Source organism: Lacerta agilis, chromosome 18 (assembly GCF_009819535.1).
Source record: "Lacerta agilis isolate rLacAgi1 chromosome 18, rLacAgi1.pri, whole genome shotgun sequence".
NCBI classification, from domain to species: Eukaryota; Metazoa; Chordata; class Lepidosauria; order Squamata; family Lacertidae; genus Lacerta; species Lacerta agilis.
In genome coordinates this window covers 11,195,521-11,215,348 of record NC_046329.1, presented here as the reverse complement: position 1 = coordinate 11,215,348, position 19,828 = coordinate 11,195,521, and the positions used below count along the sequence as shown (strand labels likewise).

The following is a 19,828-nucleotide window of genomic DNA, read 5'->3' as shown; positions in this document are numbered from 1 at the left end:
GGAGAAAGTGAAAAAGTTATAACCCAAGTGTGCATTTCGATAGTGCAAAGGAATCGTTTACGAAAGTACCCCCCCAGTTGCAAAAAAGTTTTCCCCTAATAATACCCATTATTATTAACACTATTATTAATAATACCCATTATTATAAACACCCCTAATAATACCCATTTCCTGCCTCCGCCATCATCAATTTCAGATATTTTAAGTGGGTCTTTTCTAAATTATTGCTGGCCCCGCCGACGTTACAAACAGACGAGAAAGTTCCCTCGAAAATCATTGTGTATTTGTGTCCGAGATTTGTTACTGTAAGATACAAAGATTTAAAAGGGGGGGTAGGGAAAGGGGAGAATTATTTAAAAGCAAAGTTTTGTACGGTACTTTAAAAATAAAAGGTGTTCATGCATAACGTGGCTTTGCGGCGAGTTGTTTGGCACGTCGCGGTTATTTCCGTTCTCCGCGGCCGACTCGGTCTCCTCGTGCGTGACGGCGAGACGGAAGAAACATAGTTTTGTAATGAATTGCAGAATTGAGGGCGGGAAGGGGTCCCCCAGCGGTCATCTAGTCCAGTGTTTTTCAACCACTGTTCCGCGGCACACTAGTGTGCCGCGAGATGTTGCCTGGTGTTCCGTGGGGAAAATTCGAAAGATTTTTTTTTTTTAATGTCAAATTTCCGCGGCGAGCGTGTTCCGTCGGGGCACCATTTAGCCTCTCTGGGGCATCGCCCTCCTCCGGCCAGCAGCGCGTCCGTCCGTCCAGAGGGCCGAATGGCTTCTCTCTGCCTCGTCGGCCAGCGCGCCCACCCGCCGGGGGACTCTTTCTTCTTCACCCCCCTCCCCGCTTCGGGCTGCGCAGGGACACAGTGTGAAAAGACACACAAAAGGGAGGAGAGGGCTGCGGCTGCGGCCAGGGTCCAGCAGGACAGGCGAGGGGGAGGAGGCGGGGGCGTGAGGGGCTCCCCAGCCCTACTTTCGGTGCCTCTTCATTGGCCTTTGGCTAGACCCGGGCGGCGGGGGGGAGCCAGCCCTCCGTCCCCTCCCCCGCGCAGGCACCTGAGGTCAGCCTCGCCAAGCGCCCGCCTGAGAGGAGGAGCAGGGGGCGCTGGAGCCGGCGCGGGGGGAGGAGGCTGCCGGCGGGTTCTCCCGGGGGATCCCCTCGCTGCCTCTACACCGGCGCGGCTGTGGGGAGGACGGGGGCCCGGTGGGAACAGGCAGCGCTCCTTGATGCGCGCCCTCCTGAACGGGCTTCTCGCCCCGAGGATTCTGTGCAGCGCTGCCCGGCCCGACAGGGCTGCATAGAAGAGCTTCCAGCGCCAGGACCAGCTGGGCGGAGGGGCTTCCCGCCGGCCATGGCGAAGCGCCTCGCAGCCCGTGCAATAAGGGAACAAGATCCCCCAAGAGCCAGCGGCCTGTTGCAACCTGAGCGCTGGGCCCCCCCAGCCCCCAACATCTCGCTCGCTGCGCTGCTCCTGCCCGAAGTAGACCGTCAAATGCGGGGGGGGGGTTGCTGAGGGACCCAAAGGAGAGCTTCGTGGGGGCTGCTGGGGTCCCAGAGTAGAAGAAAGGCGGCAGATAAAGGGCAAAACATGCCCCTCCAAGCACTATTAACCCATTGTTGCCTTCCTATTTGTCGTCTATTATAATGATGGCTTGGGGCAGGGCAATATGTATTTGAAGAGCCTGCCAAACTCAGCTTTCTTTTCTACTTATCTATTTATGGCTGTCCTCCTAGCTCTGATTTTGGTGAATTGCTGCTATAACTGGAGATCTCTCAGCATCAGTGCTGTGTGTGGCCAGCATAAAACTCATTGGCATTCTTTCGTAGCAAATATTCGACTCTTTCATTTCCTCTTGTTTAATTCCATAAGAAAACTGGGCTGCTGGATCAGACCAAAGGTCTGCCCCCCTCCTGCATCCTGTTCTCACAGTAGCCCAATGGGAATAAGCTTGAAAGCAGGGCATGTGCTCCCAACATGCTGCCTCCTATGTGAGGTAGATTTGTGTTTATTTGATTCCTATTCAAGAGAATTAGTTTATATATAGTCAATATAGGCACAGAGTTAAATTTTTTAACATTTTCTAATGGTGGTGTGCCTCGTGATTTTTTTCATGAAACAAGTGTGCCTTTGCCCAAAAAAGGTTGAAAAACACTGATCTAGTCCAGCCCCCTTTTGCCCAAAACGGGACTCGAACGCGTGACCCTGTGTTTAAGAGTCTCCTGCTGCTCTGCTGACAGAGCTTAAGTAGACTTAAAATTGAACTTGAAGGGGGTACAAAGCCGCAAAACTCTGAATTCTGGAGCCCTACAGAGTCTTGCATGGCTCTCCCCTTATCTCTTTTTTTAGCCTCACGGCAACCTTGCACAGTAGGCCAGGAGAGGGCGGCTGGCCCACGCTTCCTCGCCAAGCGGGAATCTGAACCCGGGTCCTCGTCGAATCCCCACAGCGACCCTGTTGCGAGGAGGGAGGTTGGGCTGAAGGAGGGACACCCAAGGTGCTTGCCGGCCGAGTGCGAGGATTCGAACCCAAGTCCCGGTCCAGCGCTCGACTCTGAACTTGAGCAGCGACACCCGCGTCGGTGGGGTTAGGCTGGATGACCCCTGGGGGTCCCTCCCTGCTGTACAGCCCTGTGATCTTTCAATCCATCGCCGGAGGGGGATCTGGAACTGACTGGACCTGTTGGCAGAATTTTCCCGGTGGGAAATTAGAGGGATATGAAGGCAAGACATTTGTATTTTTTATTGCATTTTTTTAGAACCAGCGTTTTAAGGAACAGAATCTCTTGAGAAGGGGGAAGAGAAAGAGTGAGGCTTTTTTTCTGGAAAAGAGAAGTGAGACTCGTGGGTCTTAATTTGGGCACGAGGGGGGCGGGCAGTTCCCTTTTCTTGTAGGTGGCTAAGCCTGGCTGGCTTTGAACCATCTAACCCCGTCCAGACCAGGGAGGGGAGCAAATCTAAGTTACATTTCCAGCTGAATTTGGGGGGGGCGGACATCTGTCGCCCGGAGCTATTTTAATGGTATTCGCTCCACGTGCTCCTTTCAAACAGCCGAAAGCCTGCAGATTTTGATAATACACTGGTCCCTTGGTTCTCAAACTGAATCCGTTCCTGAAGTCCATTCCAAAAACCAAGGCACGCTTTCCCATAGAAATGGGTTAATCCAAAATGGATTAATCCGTTCCTAAGAGAGCAATTGAACATGAAATTCACTCTCCTAACGAGACCGTCGATCCGTAAAATGGAAGCGATAAACCAATGTCCTGCGGTCGCACAATCCGTCCATCAGCAGCTCCACACAGTCTCAAAAATGTAAAATAAACAGCAAAACCAGACAAAACTCAGCGTAACAGTCAAAACAGAAGTGTGGCACTCAAATCGGAGCACGTTCGGCTTCCGAAAGAAGTTCGCAAACCGGAACACCTACTTTGGGGTTTGCAGTGTTTGGGTTCCAAGTTGTTTGAGGACCGAGGCGTTTGAGAACCAAGGAACCACGGTAATAATATTTCTTACCGGCGGAAAGTTTGGTGCGCCGCAAGCAAGCTTTCATCCCAAAAGTGTGGCCCAGGGAGAAATGTCGGAGAACCACTGGTGGTTATTACTTTTTAGGGCAGGGGTAGGCAACCTAAGGCCCGGCGGCCGGATGCGGCCCAATCGCCTTCTAAATGCGGTCCGTGGATGGCCTGGGAATTGGCGTGTTTTTACATGAGTAGAATGTATCCTTTTATTTAAAATGCATCTCTGGGTTATTTGTGGGGCATAGGAATTCGTTCATATATTTTTTCCCAAAATATAGTCCGGCCCCCCACAAGGTCTGAGGGACAGTGGACCGGCCCCCTGCTGAAAAAGTCTGCTGGCCCCTGTACTAAAAACTCTCTGTCTTATCCGTATTGAACTTCAGTTCAGGCAAGCAAGTCTGGGGAACCACCTGCTACTAGAACATGGGGAGGCAGACGCTGGCCCAATCACCTTCTAATTCTGTCCCCCAGACAGTCCGGGAATCAGTGTGTTTTTACATGAGTAGAATGTGTCCTCTTATTTAAAATGCATCTCTGGGTTATTTGTGGGGCAAAGGAATTTGTTCACACACCCCAAAAAAATATATAGTCTGACCCATCACATGGTCTGAGGGACGGTGGACCGGCCCACAGCTGAAAAAGGTTGCTGGCCCCTGCTTTAGGGTGCATGGTTTCGTTTTTGCAGGTAAGACACACCTGAGCGTGGGATGGAGATGCCGGCAACATCAATAGCCCAGCAAACCGCGCTTCTGCATTAGTCAGAGCAGGCAGCCCTGTGTCTCTCCTATCTCGCCTTCCAGCTCTCGGACTCCACCCTGGCTCCTGTTTTCCTGCCTAGCAGCCGGGTGAGGGGGCGGAAGGAAAAAGCCCCACCCATGAGCCCGTCAGGCCCCCTCACTTAGTTGCAGCTCCTGCAACCTGATTTACGGGATGCTGGTGACGACATTGAGGTCATCGGAAAACTTGTCCGACAGGTTCAGATTCCTCGAGATGTTGGGTTCAGGACCCCAAGAATTGGGAGGGACTTGGGGCCTCGTTACAGGAATAATTTATAAGCTCTTAGAAGAACTGAAGTCCCTGATCACGCCTTATCTGATTGCCTTTTCTGGGTAGCCTGGCCGTTCCTTTGAGATAAAATCTTAGTTCCTGAATCTCTTACACATATTGATCTCAGCTAACAGATACTTGCCAGATTGTATATACAGGGACTTTTCTTTCTTGGGTTCCACGATCACTGCAGACGGTGACAGCAGTCACGAAATTAAAAGACGCCTGCTTTTTGGGAGGAAAGCAATGACAAACCTAGACAGCATCTCAAAAAGCAGAGACATCACCTTGCCGACAAAGGTCCGTATAGTTAAAGCTATGGTTTTCCCAGTAGTGATGTATGTATGGAAGTGAGAGCTGGACCATAAAGAAGACTGATCGCCGAAGAATGGATGCTTTTGAATTATGGTGCTGGAGGAGACTCTTGAGAGTTCCATGGACTGCAAGAAGATCAAACCTATCCATTCTTAAAGAAATCAGCCATGAGTGCTCACTGGAAGGGCAGATCCTGAAGTTGAGGCTCCAGTACTTTGGCCACCTCATGAGAAGAGAAGACTCCCTGGAAAAGATCCTGATGTTGGGAAAGATGGAGGGCACAAGGAGAAGGGGGCGACCGAGGACGAGATGGTTGGACAGTGTTCTCGAAGCGACTGGCATGAGTTTGGCCAAACTGCAGGAGGCAGTGAAGGATAGGCGTGCCTGGCGTGCTCTGGTCCATGGGGTCACAAAGAGTCGGACACGACTGAACGACTGAACAACAACAACATTTACAATGAGGTGTAAGCCCCTACAGTCCAAAGGCAATTGGAAAGCTTTTCCCATTTCCTTCCTCCTTGCATAGAAATAAAGGTAAAGGGATGACTCTGGGGTTGCGGCGCTCATCTCGCTTTCCTGGCCGAGGGATCCGGCGTCCAGCTTCCGGGTCATGTGGCCAGCAGGACTAAGCCGCTTCTGGCGAACCAGAGCAGCGCACGGAAACGCCGTTTCCCTTCCCGCCGGAGCGGTACCTATTTATCTACTTGCACTTTTGACATGCTTTCGCACTGCTAGGTGGGCAGGAGCAGGGACCGAGCAACGGGAGCTCACCCCGTCATTGCAGGGATTCGAACCGCCGACCTTCTGATCGGCAAGCCCTAGGCTCTGTGGTTTAACTCACAGCGCCACCCGAAATATTTGAGGTCAACTTGGGAGAGTCAAAATGGCATCAGGATTGCTCTCCTGTACTATATCAGACATGTGCTATCTGAAGAAGTGTGCATGCACACGAAAGCTCATACCAAGAACAAACTTAGTTGGTCTCTAAGGTGCTACTGGAAGGAATTTTTATCATTTTTTATTTTGTTTTGACTGGCAGACCAACACGGCTACCTATGTGGTTGATATACTTATGTATATTTATGTATGTGTTTGCCTTGTACATTTATGAACATTTATTATATGACTTCAGAATTCCTATAAGAAACTTTTTTTTTAGGAAATCAAAGTTGCTTTTCTTTCAGGAAACCGAAGTTTCTTGGGAAACCCTGCAAAGAAGAGGACATTAGTAGGCCTTCTCAGTATTTGAGTGCTTTCAACACTTTTCAATAATATTCCTGATCTATCCCCCTGCCCACTCTCACCCCCCTGGCTACGCCCAGGTCCCCAGCCCAGTTTGAAGAGCTGAGGATCTGGGGTGTTTTTTGGTGTTGTGACATGCAAACTCCCAAGCGAAAACTGATGCCTTATCTCTCTCCCTTTCGAGTCAGCTGCCAATTCCAAAGTCCAACCTTTTGTTGTCAAAGCTGCAAGAGGAGTTGCTCAACAGCTTTGTCAGCAGACGGGCTCTGCCTGGGGGCTTGCACAATTTCCCTTGGTAGGAGGCAAATATCTGGGTCGTGTTGTTGTAAGAATTTAATTTATATCAGTGTGTTAAATTCTTGCATGCTTGCTGGGACCTGAGGTGACCCCCGTCGCCTCCTTGCCAGGCAGTCAGTCAGTCCACTGTCCAATCTGAACTGGGGGGGGGGGGTGTCCCAGAGGAGCCAATTCCTAGGGACCTCACCCCTCCAATAAAACATTGGTGCGCATTGCCATTCAAATAGCATGTGCATGGCACCTCATGGCATTGATTATGTGAGGTGGGGCTTATTTTATTCAAGTTGGCACCCCTGGAGGTGGACCCCCACCACTCTCCAGGAACTTCCCCTCCCCTCCAACGTTTCTCCCCGGAAAATAGGGACGTCCTATTCCAGCCCCTCCAACGCTTTGCCCATGAAAATGGGGATATGCTAAGGAAAAGCGGGACTTTCCGGGATCAAATCAGAAACCAAGACGGCTTCAAAGAGGATTGCAAAATGTTTGTAGTTTAAAAAAAATATTGTAAACATGTTAGCAGCACGCTAGTAGGCTGGGAGAATGTTCAGCACTAGAAAGTTACTTTGAGAATTAAGCTGAGAAATGAAGCTGTAGAATAATTATAATATTATCAATATGCAGCCGCAAAAAAAATAACCATGAAAGTGTGGGAGGAAGGGACGTCGACTTTTTAAAGGGAATACTTACTGGAAAATGTTTGGTTAATTGTATTTTATTTGGGGGGGGACCTACTCCCCCCCCCCCGTAAATCCCTGGGGGGAAAAATTTCTTTCTTTGGCGATAACTCACACAGCCGAGTAAGATTGTCTTCCAGGGTATTTCCCCGTAAAATAGCGACACTTTGCAGCCCCGCAACACCTGGAAGCCGCCAAAACGTTTGCTGGTTGTTGCTTTGAAACAGGCGCGCGCACAGTGGTCTTTCCCCTAAATCTCCCGGCCTGGGGCTTCCCAAGAGTCCGCCTCCTTCTCCTCCTCCTCTGGAGCTGGCTGAGTCACACACACACACAACCGCAGCAGAAGAAGACGAACGGGTTGCAAGGAGGAAGAAGAAGAAGAGGGAAAGGGCGGAGCTCGCAAAGGGGTTTTTTAAGAGCCGCCCGACTCGCCCTCGCCTTGCACTCCGCCTTGCCGTTGCGCACCGCCCGGCACCTCTCCTCGCCATGGCTCCCGCCTGGCTCCTGTCGATAGCCGCTTTCTGCTGCCTGGGGGGCACGGCGGGCATCGCCCTGGGGGGCGCCCCTTGCGACTACCCCCCGCACCAGTGGTGCGGATCCAGCGAGATCGCGCAGGCTTGCAAGGTGAGAAAAGGGCGAAGGTGGAGAGCGCAATTTTTTTGCGCGCAGCCGAGTTGGCAAATCCGGATCCAACGCGGAGGGGAGGGGGAGGGGTGGCCACCCACGTTGCGGGCTTCGAGAGAGGAAGGGGGGCTAGCAGTGGCGACGGGGGGGGGCTGCCACCATGTGCTTTGTGCGACCCCCCCGGACTCGGAGGAACGGCTGACTCCGATTGGCTGCTGTGGCGCACGGGTCCTGCTTGGGGGGTTGGGCGGGGGGTTTCTTCCCAAGGGGGCACCACCTGGTTGGCCACTGGGGGGCAGGAGGCTGGACTCCGATGCGCCCCTTTTGGCCTGATACAACTGCCGCAGGGGGGGGGGGTCTTTTTATGATTCCTAAATGGAGACCCAAGGATTATAGGTGGCAACGCCCTGGGGCCCACAAAATTCCCCATGAAGAGTCAGGGCATTCACAAAATTTTGGTGCCAGGGCCATGCACACTGCATGACAGCCACGGGCACCCACGGCCGCAGGCAAGTTGGCACTCCTGCCGTGGACAGAGGCAGTCTACCTTAAGAGTGGTGGGGAGGAAGAAGAAGAGTTTGGATTTGACATCCCGCTTTATCACTACCCGAAGGAGTCTCAAAGCAGCCGACATTCTCCTTTCCCTTCCTCCCCCACAACAAACACTCTGTGAGGTGAGTGGGGCTGAGAGACTTCAGAGAAGTGTGACTAGCCCAAGGTCACCCAGCAGCTGCATGTGGAGGAGCGGAGACGCGAACCCGGTTCCCCAGATTACGAGTCTACCACTCTTAACCACTACACCACATTGGAAGAGTGGGAGGAGGCCGTGCTCTCCGGTCTTGCTTTTGCCTCTTGGGGGGCACCTCACTGGGAGGACAGGGGGCTGGACTCGGTGCTGGGGTGGTGCTGGCGGCGGGTCCCCCGTGCCAAGGGGGCACAGAATCATTATCATCATCAGGGCTTTTTTCAGCCAGAGCTCAGTTCCGGCACCTGAGAGGTGGGCACCATTGCCATTATAAGAGGAAAAGGTAAACGGTAAAGGATCCCTGGATGGTTAAGTCCAGTCCAAGGCGACTCTGGGGTTGCGGCGCTCATCTCGCTTTCAGGCCGAGGGAGCTGGCGTTTGTCCGCAGACAGCTTTTCTGGGCCATGTGGCCAGCAGGACTAAGTGCTTCTGGTGCATGACGGTTTGAGGTTGTTGTTGTTGTTCAGTCGTTCAGCCATGTCCGACTCTTCGTGACCCCGTGGACCAGAGCACGCCAGGCACGCCTGTCCTTCACTGCCTCTCGCAGTTTGGCCAAACTCATGTTAGTAGCTTCGAGAACACTGTCCAACCATCTCATCCTCTGTCATCCCCTTCTCCTTGTGCCCTCCATCTTTCCCAACATCAGGGTCTTTTCCAGGGAGTCTTCTCTTCTCGTGAGGTGGCCAAAGTACTGTTGCCTCAACTTCAGGATCTGTCCTTCTAGTTTGAGGTTGGGGCCCTGCATATGTGACTGAACTCTCATCTCCCCATCAGCTTCAACAGGCAGCCTGGCCGACATGAAGATTTGAAATAGTATTTCATCAGCTACTGCCAATCCCTTAATCCGTGCCATGAAACAGGTTCCGTACAGGAGTGGCTGAGGGAGACACTGTTCTCCGAGGTTCCCTGCAAACGCTCAGCATATAATAGTAATTATTATTATTATTATTATTATTATTAATACCCCATCCATCTGGCTGGGTTTCCCCAGCCACTCTGGGCAGCTTCCAACAGAATGTTAAAATACAATAATCAATTAAACATTAAAAGCTTCCCTAAACAGGGCTGCCTTCAGATGTCTTCTAAAAGTCTGGTAGTTGTTTATCTCCTTGACATCTGATGGGAGGGCGTTCCATAGGGTGGGTGCCAGCACCGAGAAGGCCCTGTAGCTTGGCTTCTCGCAGGGAGGGAACCGCCAGAAGGCCCTTGGAGCTGGACCTCAGTGTCCGGGCAGAACGATGGGGGTGGAGACGCTCCTTCAGGGATACTGGGCCATTTAGGGCTTTCAAGGTCAGCACCAACACTTTGAATTGTGCTCGGAAACGTACTGGGAGCCAATGTCACGTTCCCAACAACCCTGCGAGGTAGGCTAGGCTGAGAGATTGAGGCCCAGAGGAACCCAGGGAGAGCTTTCTGGCCGAGCGGGAGGATCCGAGCCAAAGGTGCCGGGTTCAAACTCCAATGGTAGCTCCGGAGAGCGGCTGCCGGCCAGCGCGGGCGGTGTTGAGCTATAGATAGACCAAAACTCAGGGTTAAGGGAGCTCTCGAAATAGCAGAGGCAAAACATGTCCTCGTTGACCCAACGCAGCTTTGCATTTGTAGCACACCCAATTTTTCAGCATCTTATTTTTTGGGGGGGGGGGGTTGTTTCCCTACGGAAAGCCCCACCTCGCATTTCGGAAGCCACCCCCCCAAGCTGCTTTCACTTCCCTCTCGAAAGATGGAGGAGGAAGCTGGCGGGGCAAGGGGCCGTTGCGGTTTGCGGGGGGGACGACGACATCATTTTATTTGTTCTGTTTCTATGCTGCTTTTCGTTCAAACGAATCCCCAAGCGGCTTACAAACAAAAGAATTAAATGAATAATCTTTGTTTGCGTCGGCCGCTGGCCATAGCGATAAAACGACAATACGATGTACAATCATGGACGACTCTGGGGTTGCGGCGCTCCTCTTGCTTTACTGGCCGAGGGAGCCGGCGTCCAGCTTCCGGGTCATGTGGCCGGCATGACTAAGCCGCTTCTGGCAAACCAGAGCAGTGCACGGAAACGCCGTTTACCTTCCCGCCGGAGCAGTGCCTATTTATCTACTTGCACTTTGAGGTGCTTTCGAACTGCTTGGTGGGCAGGAGCAGGGACCGAGCGACGGGAGCTCAGCCCGTCATTGCGGGGATTCGAACCGCCGACCTTCCGATCGGCAAGCCCTAGGCTCTGTGGTTCAGACCACAGCACCCCCTGCTTTTTCTAATTGCATATCCATCCATCCCGACAGGAAGAACTCCGGTTTTGGTGCATGTATTAGCACCAAACGTCCCGTCCTTTTGAAGGTACGCTGCCCCTGCAGCTGGAGGCTTCACCGCTCTTTCCTTTCGCAGGCAGAGAAGCACTGCGCCCGGTTGAGCCCCCCCCGGAAGAAAGCCGACCCCGTCTCCGTCAGCCTCTACTACGAGAGTCTCTGCTCTGCCTGCCGCACCTTCCTGGTATTCCAGCTCTTCCCTACCTGGCTTTTGGTGTTCGACGCCATGGAAATCACCCTGGTCCCTTACGGGAACGCCAAGGTCAGTCCTGATCCCCTGGGCAGGGGTGGGTGGGAGGGTGCACCCCCACCCAGCCTCGTTTCCCCTGACGCCCGCCCTCTCTCTCTCCCTTCCTCTCTCGCAGGAGAAGAAAGGCCCCTCCAAGTGGGAATTCGAGTGCCAGCACGGCCCCGAGGAATGCTTGGGCAACCTGATGGAGGTGGGTGAACCCTTGCAGGCAGGCCGGGCCCCGCCCTGCAGTGCCAGCGTGCGTGCCAAGACCTCTCCGCCTCCTCCGCTTCCCGGGGTTTTCTCTCACCTGGCAGGAAGAGGCTTCTGTTTGTCAGCCTCGTGTTCGGGGGACATTGAGGATTTCTTTGGCGTTGTCCAAACCAAACAAAAAAGTCGAACTTACGGAGCCTTTCCCTTTTTAAAAATAATTATTTTGGTTAAATCTTCCAAATTATCACAGAACTCCAGGCATATCTATCTATCTATCTATCTATCTATCTATCTATCTATCTATCTATATCTATCTTTATCTCTATCTCTATCTCTATTTTTATCTCTGTCTATCTTTCTATCTATCTATTTCTAATCTATCTATCTCTATTTTTATATCTATCTATCTATCTATCTATCTATCTATTTCTATCTCTATTTTTATCTCTATCTATCTATATCTATCTCTCTATTTTTATCTCTATCTATCTATATCTCTATTTATCTATTTATTTATCTATCTATCTCTATCTATCTCTATCTCTATTTTTATATCTATCTATCTATCTATCTATCTATCTATATCTATATTTATCTATTTATTTATCTATCTATCTCTATCTCTATTTTTATCTCTATCTATCTATCTATCTATCTATATCTCTATTTATCTATTTATTTATCTATCTATCTCTATCTATCTCTATCTCTATTTTTATCTCTATCTATCTATCTATCTATCTATCTATCTATATCTCTATTTATCTATCTATCTATCTCTATCTCTATTTTTATCTCTATCTATCTATCTATCTATATCTCTATTTATCTATTTATCTATCTATCTATCTCTATCTATCTCTATCTCTATTTTTATCTCTATCTATCTATCTTGCGTGCTTAACATATAGAATACATAGGTTTATGTAAATAATAATAATTAGAACAATTATTATTCCTCCTCCTCCTCCTCCTTCTATTATTTCTACCCCGAAGAGGCATATTCACTCCAGGGGAAATGCTTTTTCGCAGATCATGCAGGGAAGATGAACCTGTCTCCCTCCAGAGTTTGCTGGACTCCGACTCAGGCTGGGCAAAAGATGCAGGGGGTGGGTTGGACTAGATGGCCACTGGGGGCCCCTTCCAATTTTTTTGAGCTTTGGCCAGCAGCACGAACCTCCCCCCTCCCGCTCTAACCCTTACCCCCTGCTCCCCCCCCCAGGCCTGCCTCATCCACCTGCTCGGCGACGACAGGAGCTACTTCCCTCTCATCTTCTGCATGGAGTCGAGCTCCAACGTCACCCAGAGCCTGGAAATGGTACGTTCAACAAATCCCTTCCCGCGGCAAACCGCCTCGCAGGGGTGGCGGCGGCGGCTGCTTCCAGCGCGGGAAATCCCCGGGGTTGCAGGGTCTCCGGTTTGGGGAAGAAGGGGGATAACCCCTTCCTCTGATCTCTCCAGTGCATGAAGTTGTACCCGCCTAGAGAGGCCACCCTTGCCAACGTCACGGCTTGCGTGAGCGGAGATCTGGGCAACAAGCTCATGCACCAGAATGCCCAGCTGACCGATGCCCTCCGCCCGCCCCACAAGTATGTGCCGTGGATCGCTGTCAACGGGGTAAGTCCTGGCCGGAGGTGGCCCAATTGACGGTCCCCATGCCACCATTTCTTTGGGCAACTCATGTAAAATAATTTGCATTTCAATAATAATAATAATAATAATAATAAATAATAATTTGCATTGCAAGATGTAGGGATTTTCAGGTGTCAACCACACTGATTTAGCACTTTGGGGGCAATATCCAACCCAACGACTCCACTGGCGCAAGAATGTTTAGCTGTGCTTGGAAATATCCCCCCATATCTCCCCCCATTTCCTAAATATGCTCTAGATTAGAACATGGGTAGCCAACCAAAGGCCCATGGGCCGGATCCGGCCCAATCGCCTGCGGACGGTCTATGAATCAGCGTGTTTTTTTACATGAGTAGAATGTGTCCTTTTATTTAAAATGCATTTCTGGGTTATTTGCGGGGCATAGGAATTTGTTCACACCGCCCCCCCAAAAAATATAGCCCGGGCCCCCCATAAGGGACAGTGGACCGGCCCCCTGCTGAAAATGTTTGCTGACCCCTGCTCTAGAAGGTAGGAGAAAAAAAAACCCAGAACAGATTTAGGGGGCCGAAGGAGAAGTTCTGCGGGGTAGATAAGAGTCCTTGCATTGGCAGAACTGTCCAGTTGTGAAGATAAAAAAAGAGGGGGGGAAGCGGGGCAGAAAAGTGAGGCCCGGTTGGGGTGCGAATCGAACCCCTAGGCTCCTAGCGGCGATAAAAAGGGGAAGACGGGAGAATTCGCACCCGCCGCTTTGAGCTGCGATTCCTGCACTGCCCGGGGTCGGACTAGAGGACCTTTGGGGTTCCCTCTTCCATCTCTAGGTCTGAAGATGCAACAAATAAAGAAACTGGGTGGGCTGGGTGGATTTCCGGGGGTCCCGTTCCTATTCCGGCGGAGCGCCCTGGGTTTTCTGCCGCAGGGAAGGGGTTTCGGGGGACCCTCCCCATCGCCTGCCCCACTGATTTCCTTCTTATTCCGCCCCCCAACCCTAGAACCACACGGAAGAACTCCAGGGCGAAGCGCAATCCAACCTCCTTGGTGTCGTCTGTAAGCTGTATAAGGCAAGTGCTCATCTAATAATAATAATAATAATAATAATAATAATATTTTTGCCCCACCCCTTTCCCCCTTTCTCTTTCCCCTCTAGAGGGCCACTCCTATCTGGGGCTCGTAGCCCTCCCACAATGAATTTGGGATGGTGTGGGGAGGGCCAAGGATCCACTTTTGGGGGGGGGGTCACTTTCCCCTGCCTCTTTTATTTTTGCTTTAATTCTCTCCGCCCCACCCTTTAATTTTAAAATTACATTTCCAGAAATTCCACATACAATTCCACATGCATACATTTTTTTTTTGCTTAATTTTAAATTTAAATTTCCAGAAATTCCACATACAATTATTTTGCTTTCATCATTTCCTCCCTTTAATTTTAAAATTACATTTCCAGAAATTCCACATATAATTCCACATACAATTTTTTTTTGCTTAATTTTAAATTCAAATTTCCAGAAATTCCACATATAATTCCACATACATACAATTTTTTTGCTTAATTTTAAATTTAAATTTCCAGAAATTCCACCTATAATTCCACATACAATTTTTTTTTAATTTCCAGAAATTCCACATACATTTTTTTTTTTTGCTTTCACCCCCCCCCCCTTTTAATTTTAAAATAAAATTTCCGGAAATTCCACGTACAATTCCAATGGGCTTTAAAAAATTTTTTTAAAAAATAAATAAATTCTTTTGCATGATTGTCTATTCCCATCCCACCTTCTGGGATGTTTTCCTTATATCCGCCCGCCTCCCGCCACTTTGCTCAACCCTGGTCTCCCCTCTTTTAATATATCCTAATCGCGTCGCGATAGACTCCCCTGCCTCTGTTTTGCTGAGGGTGCCCTATAGGGACCCCGTGGGGGATGCCAAAGAGCGAGAGACAGAGATGGGGGAGACAAAAGGGAGAAATGGTGGGGCAGAAAGGAAACTTGTGTGCTGGGTTGCCTCCTAGTGCCACGGGTTCGAGTCCTACTTTGGGCAAAGGATCCCTGCATTTGCAGGGGGCTGGACTAGATGTCCCCCAGGGGTCCCTCTGCGATTTTATTATTTATTTTTCCCCTTCTGTCCCTGCAGGGAGAGCTGCCTCCCGCCTGCCAACACAAAGGCAGCTCCTTCCCGGCTTCCCCGCAAGATACTTGCCTGAAAATCTAGCTCCTCTCTCCCCACAACGTCTGTCTCTGGGGCTGCGGCTGGGGCTGTCCCCCCCCCAAAAAACACGCACGCAACCGCGGTGCCCAACCCACCTCGGGTGGGCCGAAGGAAGCATCTTCCCTGCCGCAATCCAGTCTGTCGTTATTCCCCCGCGGAACTCCCCGCCACAAGGTCTGGAACCGAGGAGCGGAGGAAGAAAATGAAAGGAGCACCGCCAGGCATTTTGGGGGGCCCGGAACGAGAATCGGGACCACTTCTTCCTCCTCCTTCCGCCGTTACGGCGTACCTGATGGGCTAGAGGGAGGCGAGTTCTGATCCTGCAATCCTGGAGAGGAAAAAAAAAGGAACCCTGTTCCCTTGTTGCGAATTGCAAAAACCACTGCTGGGTTGTTGTTGTTTTTTCATACCTTCTCCCTCCCCAAAATGGAAATTGTGCCTTTAAAAACGAAACAAAAAACCCAAACTGGTTGGTCTCTTTTCTGGACGAAATGCTTCCCTTGTTGTTTTTTATTTTTTTTGGGGGGGGGGTCAAATCCATACAAGGGTTTCAGGTATGGGGCAAATGCCCCCCCCAGGGTTTGGTAGTTTAATTATTTCGCTAAATTTACTAAATTAAATTTAAACAACCTCGAAAGATAGATAAAGCAATAAAGGGAGCAATGAGAAAAATTGACATGGCAATAATAATAATAATAATAATAGTTAATGATTTTTATACAATCAATCTTCTTTATTGGCATAGAGAGAATGCAAAGATAGGTGGGTCAAAGCTCAAAACAGGCATCCGTTCATAAAATGAAATACTTTGAGACAGCACAATGCAGACCTAGTTAAGAAGTGCGTCTCAAATCTTATAAAATAATTTCATTACAGTATTTGTAAGGCCCCGTCCCATCGGAAAGGGTGGCCCAAACAACTCTAGGAAGCGCCCAACAAAATATTAAAAACACAATCAAACATCCACTACTAAAAACTTCCCCGTAAAGGGATGCCTGGGAATTAAAAACTTTTGAAAAGTTGACGTAACAAAAGGCTGAAAAATGGGACTAAGGCTCCACTTTGGGGGCAGGCTAGCAAGAATTTCCATGGGACGGGATGGAATAGGACGTCCCTCTTTTCAGGGGAGAAACGTTGGAGGGGACGGAATCTGAGTCTGCTGTGCCCTGATCTTGCAGCCGGACTCCCCCTATATTCTCACGCCACCCCTTCCTCCCTCGCCCACGCCAGAGTCCTCCTCCTCCTCCTCCTCCTCCTCTCTCTTGTCCTGCAAAGAAAGTGGCGTAAATAATTTGGTTTCCTGGAGAGCCTTCCTTCCTGCGCGGCTTCCTGCTGTTTAATGGAGCGCGTGGGGGAAATGGAGAGGAAAGGCCGAATCAAAAAGGAACAGGCTTCCATCCTGGTTGGGGGCGCGGCGAGGGCAGGATCACCCCTCCGTGATGGGGTCTCGGGGGCCACATCCAGTCAGCAGGAAGGGGGCAGCAAGCCTACAAAGATGGAGAAAGCATGGGGGGTCTAGTTGCAGGGACTTTATTTCACCAGGGAGCTTCAACGGTGCCTCTCTGAAGGCTTAACCCGGGACAAAATACCTGGTTATTCCCACTCCCTGTAGTTACTGGTTCTGCTTGGGCCACCGCTTTCTTCTTCTTGAAATCATTTTTATTTATTTGTTTTTTTCAATACAAAGTTAAAGGTAAAGGGACGCCTGACGGTTAGGTCCAGTCGCGGACGACACTGGGGTTGCGGAGCTCATCTTGCTTTACGGGCTGAGGGAGCCGGCGTCCAGCTTCCGGGTCATGTGGCCGGCAGGACTAAGCCACTTCTGGCGAACGCTTCTGGCCCAAAGACCTATGTCCCCGCTGTGGAAGGACGTGTGGGTCCAGAATTGGCCTCCGCAGCCACTTACAGACTCATTGTTAAAACCGTGTTTATGGAAGACCGTCTTACTCGAGCTACGAGGGATTGCCAAAGAATCATAAGATTATAATTGTACATCTATTAATTAAATGTCTCCTTGAACAGAAGCCTCTTGGAGACAGCAGCTTTTGCAAGGAGCCTGGGGGCCTGAAATTAAAATTAATAATAATAATAATAATAATAATAATAATAATAATAATAATAATAATAATAATATTGACAGCCCATCCCTCTGCCTGTGTTGTAACCCTCCGGCCGCAATTCCCATCATCTGCCGGCAAGAGGCAACAGAGAGCCATTGAAGCCTCAGGGAAATATGGATTTTTACTGTATGAGAGCAGGACCGAGGGCCAACCCCGCCATGCGGGAACCCCTTGCAGGCAACCGCACCATCAAGTCGTGTGTCCACAGCAGTGACCGGAGGAGGAATGGCCACTTGGAGGAGAAACCTCCCGGGGTATCTGCAGCGGAACATCCAGACGCCTTTGGTGGGTCTCCGACAGAGAGATAAGTCCCAGTCCAATTTAGAGATGCTGGCGGCAGGGATGGAGCCTTCTGCATGCCAAGCAGGGGCCCCCGCGGCCCTTGCCCATCCGACGCAGCGGCGTTGACATGCTTGTGACTCGGTCCAGCATGCCATTATTGGGGCCAGACCAGCACATCTCTTTAGCCGTGGCTTGTGTCGTCTGAAGGAAGAGGCCTGCAACTTTTCCGCAGGGACCGGCAACTGGGGGGGGGGAGAAGGAATAACAACAACAACAAAAATGTTGTTGTTGTTGTTCAGTCGTTCAGTCATGTCCGACTCTTCGTGACCCCATGGACCAGAGCACGCCAGGCACGCCTATCCTCCACTGCCTCCCGCAGTTTGGCCAAACTCATGCCACTCGCTTCGAGAACACTGTCCAACCATCTCATCCTCTGTCGTCCCCTTCTCCTTGCGCCCTCCATCTTTCCCAACATCAGGGTCTTTTCCAGGGAGTCTTCTCTTCTCATGAAGTGGCCAAAGTACTGGAGCCTCAGCTTCAGGATCTGCCCTTCCAGTGAGCACTCAGGGCTGATTTCTTTAAGAATGGATAGGTTTGATCTTTTTGCAGTCCATGGGACTCTCGAGAGTCTCCTCCAGCACCATAATTCAAAAGCATCCATTCTTCGGCGATCAGCCTTCTTGATGGTCCAGCTCTCACTTCCGTACATTACTACTGGGAAAACCATAGCTTTAACTATACGGACCTTTGTCGGCAAGGTGATGTCTCTGCTTTTTAAGATGCTGTCCAGGTTTGTCATTGCTTTTCTAAATAAAAACAAAAATAACTTATTATTATTTATACCCTGCCCATCTGGCTGGGCTTCCCCAGACACTCTGGGCGGCTTCCAACAGAATACAGTGTTACCCCGGGTTACGCACGTGATCCGTTCCGGGTCACAGTACCATGAACGCATAAGAAAACCTTAAAAACCCCAGAAGTAGCATGATTTGAGCGCTGGGTTGCGTGCATTTGCAACTCGAACGTCTGTGTCTATGAAACATTAAAAGCTTCCCTAAACAGGGCTGCCTTCAGGTGTCTTTTAAAAAAGTCTGGTAGTTGTTGTTCTCTTTGACATCTGGTGGGAGGGAGTTCCACAGGGCGGGTGCCACCACCGAGAAGGCCCTCTGCCTGGTTCCCTGTAGCTTGGCTTCTCGCAGGGAGGGAACCGCCAGAAGGCCCTCGGAGCTGGACCTTAGTGTCCGGACTGAAGGATGAGGGTGGAGACGCTCCTTCAGGTTTACTGGACGAAGGCCATTTAGGAATGCGCAGAGATGGTTTCATTAAAGGCGATTAAACACGCTTAGCCGGGCCGGAGAGAAATGGAAACACTTAATTAGCAGCGGGGAAGAGCTGGGGGCCGGCCGGCAGGAAGGCTGACCCCGGAGGAAAGTGGGTAGACGGCGACGTCTCGTCACACCCGATTTGTATGGTTTTCAGCCTGCACAAATCCGACAAGTTGCGATATCCCTCTGAGCTGGATTGAACTCTTCATGGATCCTAATGAAGCACAAAATCTCTCTTTCTCTCTCTGCTGGGTTTTTGTAGAACAGAACTGCCGAGCTGGAAAGGACCCCCAAGGGACATCTAGTCTCACCCTCTGCAACACAAGGGTTCTTTTGCCCAACTTGAGGCTCGAACCCACAACCCTAAGAGCCTTGCACTCGACCGGCTGAGCTATCCCTGGCTGGTTTTCTCCGGGTTACGGGAGATTTCCGGCAAACATTTTGTAACTTCTAAGACTTGCTGCCGGGGGCTCCCTGATGGCCTGTTTATTACGGAGTATTTGTCTTGCTTTCCTTGCATGACGTTTATGCAGAGCTTGGACTACCATAGAATTTTGGAAGTATGGAATAGGACGTCCCTATTTTCATGGGAGGGACGCGGGTGGCGCTGTGGGTTAAACCACAGTAAAGCGAGATGAGCGCCACAACCCCTGGATGGTTAAGTCCAGTCGCAGACGACTCTGGGGTTGCGGCGCTCATCTCGCTTTACTGGCTGAGGGAGCCGGCGTCCAGCTTCCGGGTCATGTGGCCGGCATGACGAAGCCGCTTCTGGCGAACCAGAGCAGCGCACGGAAACGCCGTTTACCTTCCTGCCGGAGCGGTACGTACTTATCTACTTGCACTTTGACGTGCTTTCGAACTGCTAGGTGGGCAGGAGCAGGGACCGAGCAACGGGAGCTCACCCCGTCATTGCGGGGATTCAAACCCCCGACCTTCTGATTGGCAAGCCCCAGGCTCAGTGGTTTAGACCACAGTGCCACCTGCGTTGTGCTTTTATTCGTTTTTTATCTTACATTTTGGAAATGTACATCCAGGTTTCCCCCCCCCCTTTAAATTTTTTGGGGCCCCCAAGAGAGTGGGGCCCAAAACTAGAGCTTGT

At 50.6% G+C, this 19,828-nt stretch overlaps 1 protein-coding gene across 1 annotated transcript; it reads left to right on the top strand.

Moving 5' to 3' along the window:
* The first annotated feature begins 7,427 nt into the window (after positions 1-7,427).
* Positions 7,428-15,060, top strand: IFI30 (IFI30 lysosomal thiol reductase). The gene is made up of 7 exons (XM_033136585.1): positions 7,428-7,708; positions 10,824-11,006; positions 11,110-11,184; positions 12,409-12,504; positions 12,648-12,803; positions 13,790-13,858; positions 14,928-15,060. Exons 1-7 carry the CDS (start codon positions 7,571-7,573, stop codon positions 15,003-15,005), a joined length of 795 nt encoding a protein of 264 aa, XP_032992476.1. The 5' UTR covers positions 7,428-7,570; the 3' UTR covers positions 15,006-15,060.
* The last annotated feature ends 4,768 nt before the right edge of the window (positions 15,061-19,828 follow it).

What these genes read in the sequence shown, in the direction of transcription:
- IFI30 (XM_033136585.1), top strand. Translation starts at nt 7,571, where the DNA reads ATGGCTCCCGCCTGGCTCCTGTCGATAGCCGCTTTCTGCTGCCTGGGG. An exon ending in AGATCGCGCAGGCTTGCAAG is followed by an intron (nt 7,709 to 10,823) that starts GTGAGAAAAGGG and finishes TTCCTTTCGCAG; the next exon opens with GCAGAGAAGCACTGCGCCCG. An exon ending in TCGTCTGTAAGCTGTATAAG is followed by an intron (nt 13,859 to 14,927) that starts GCAAGTGCTCAT and finishes CTGTCCCTGCAG; the next exon opens with GGAGAGCTGCCTCCCGCCTG.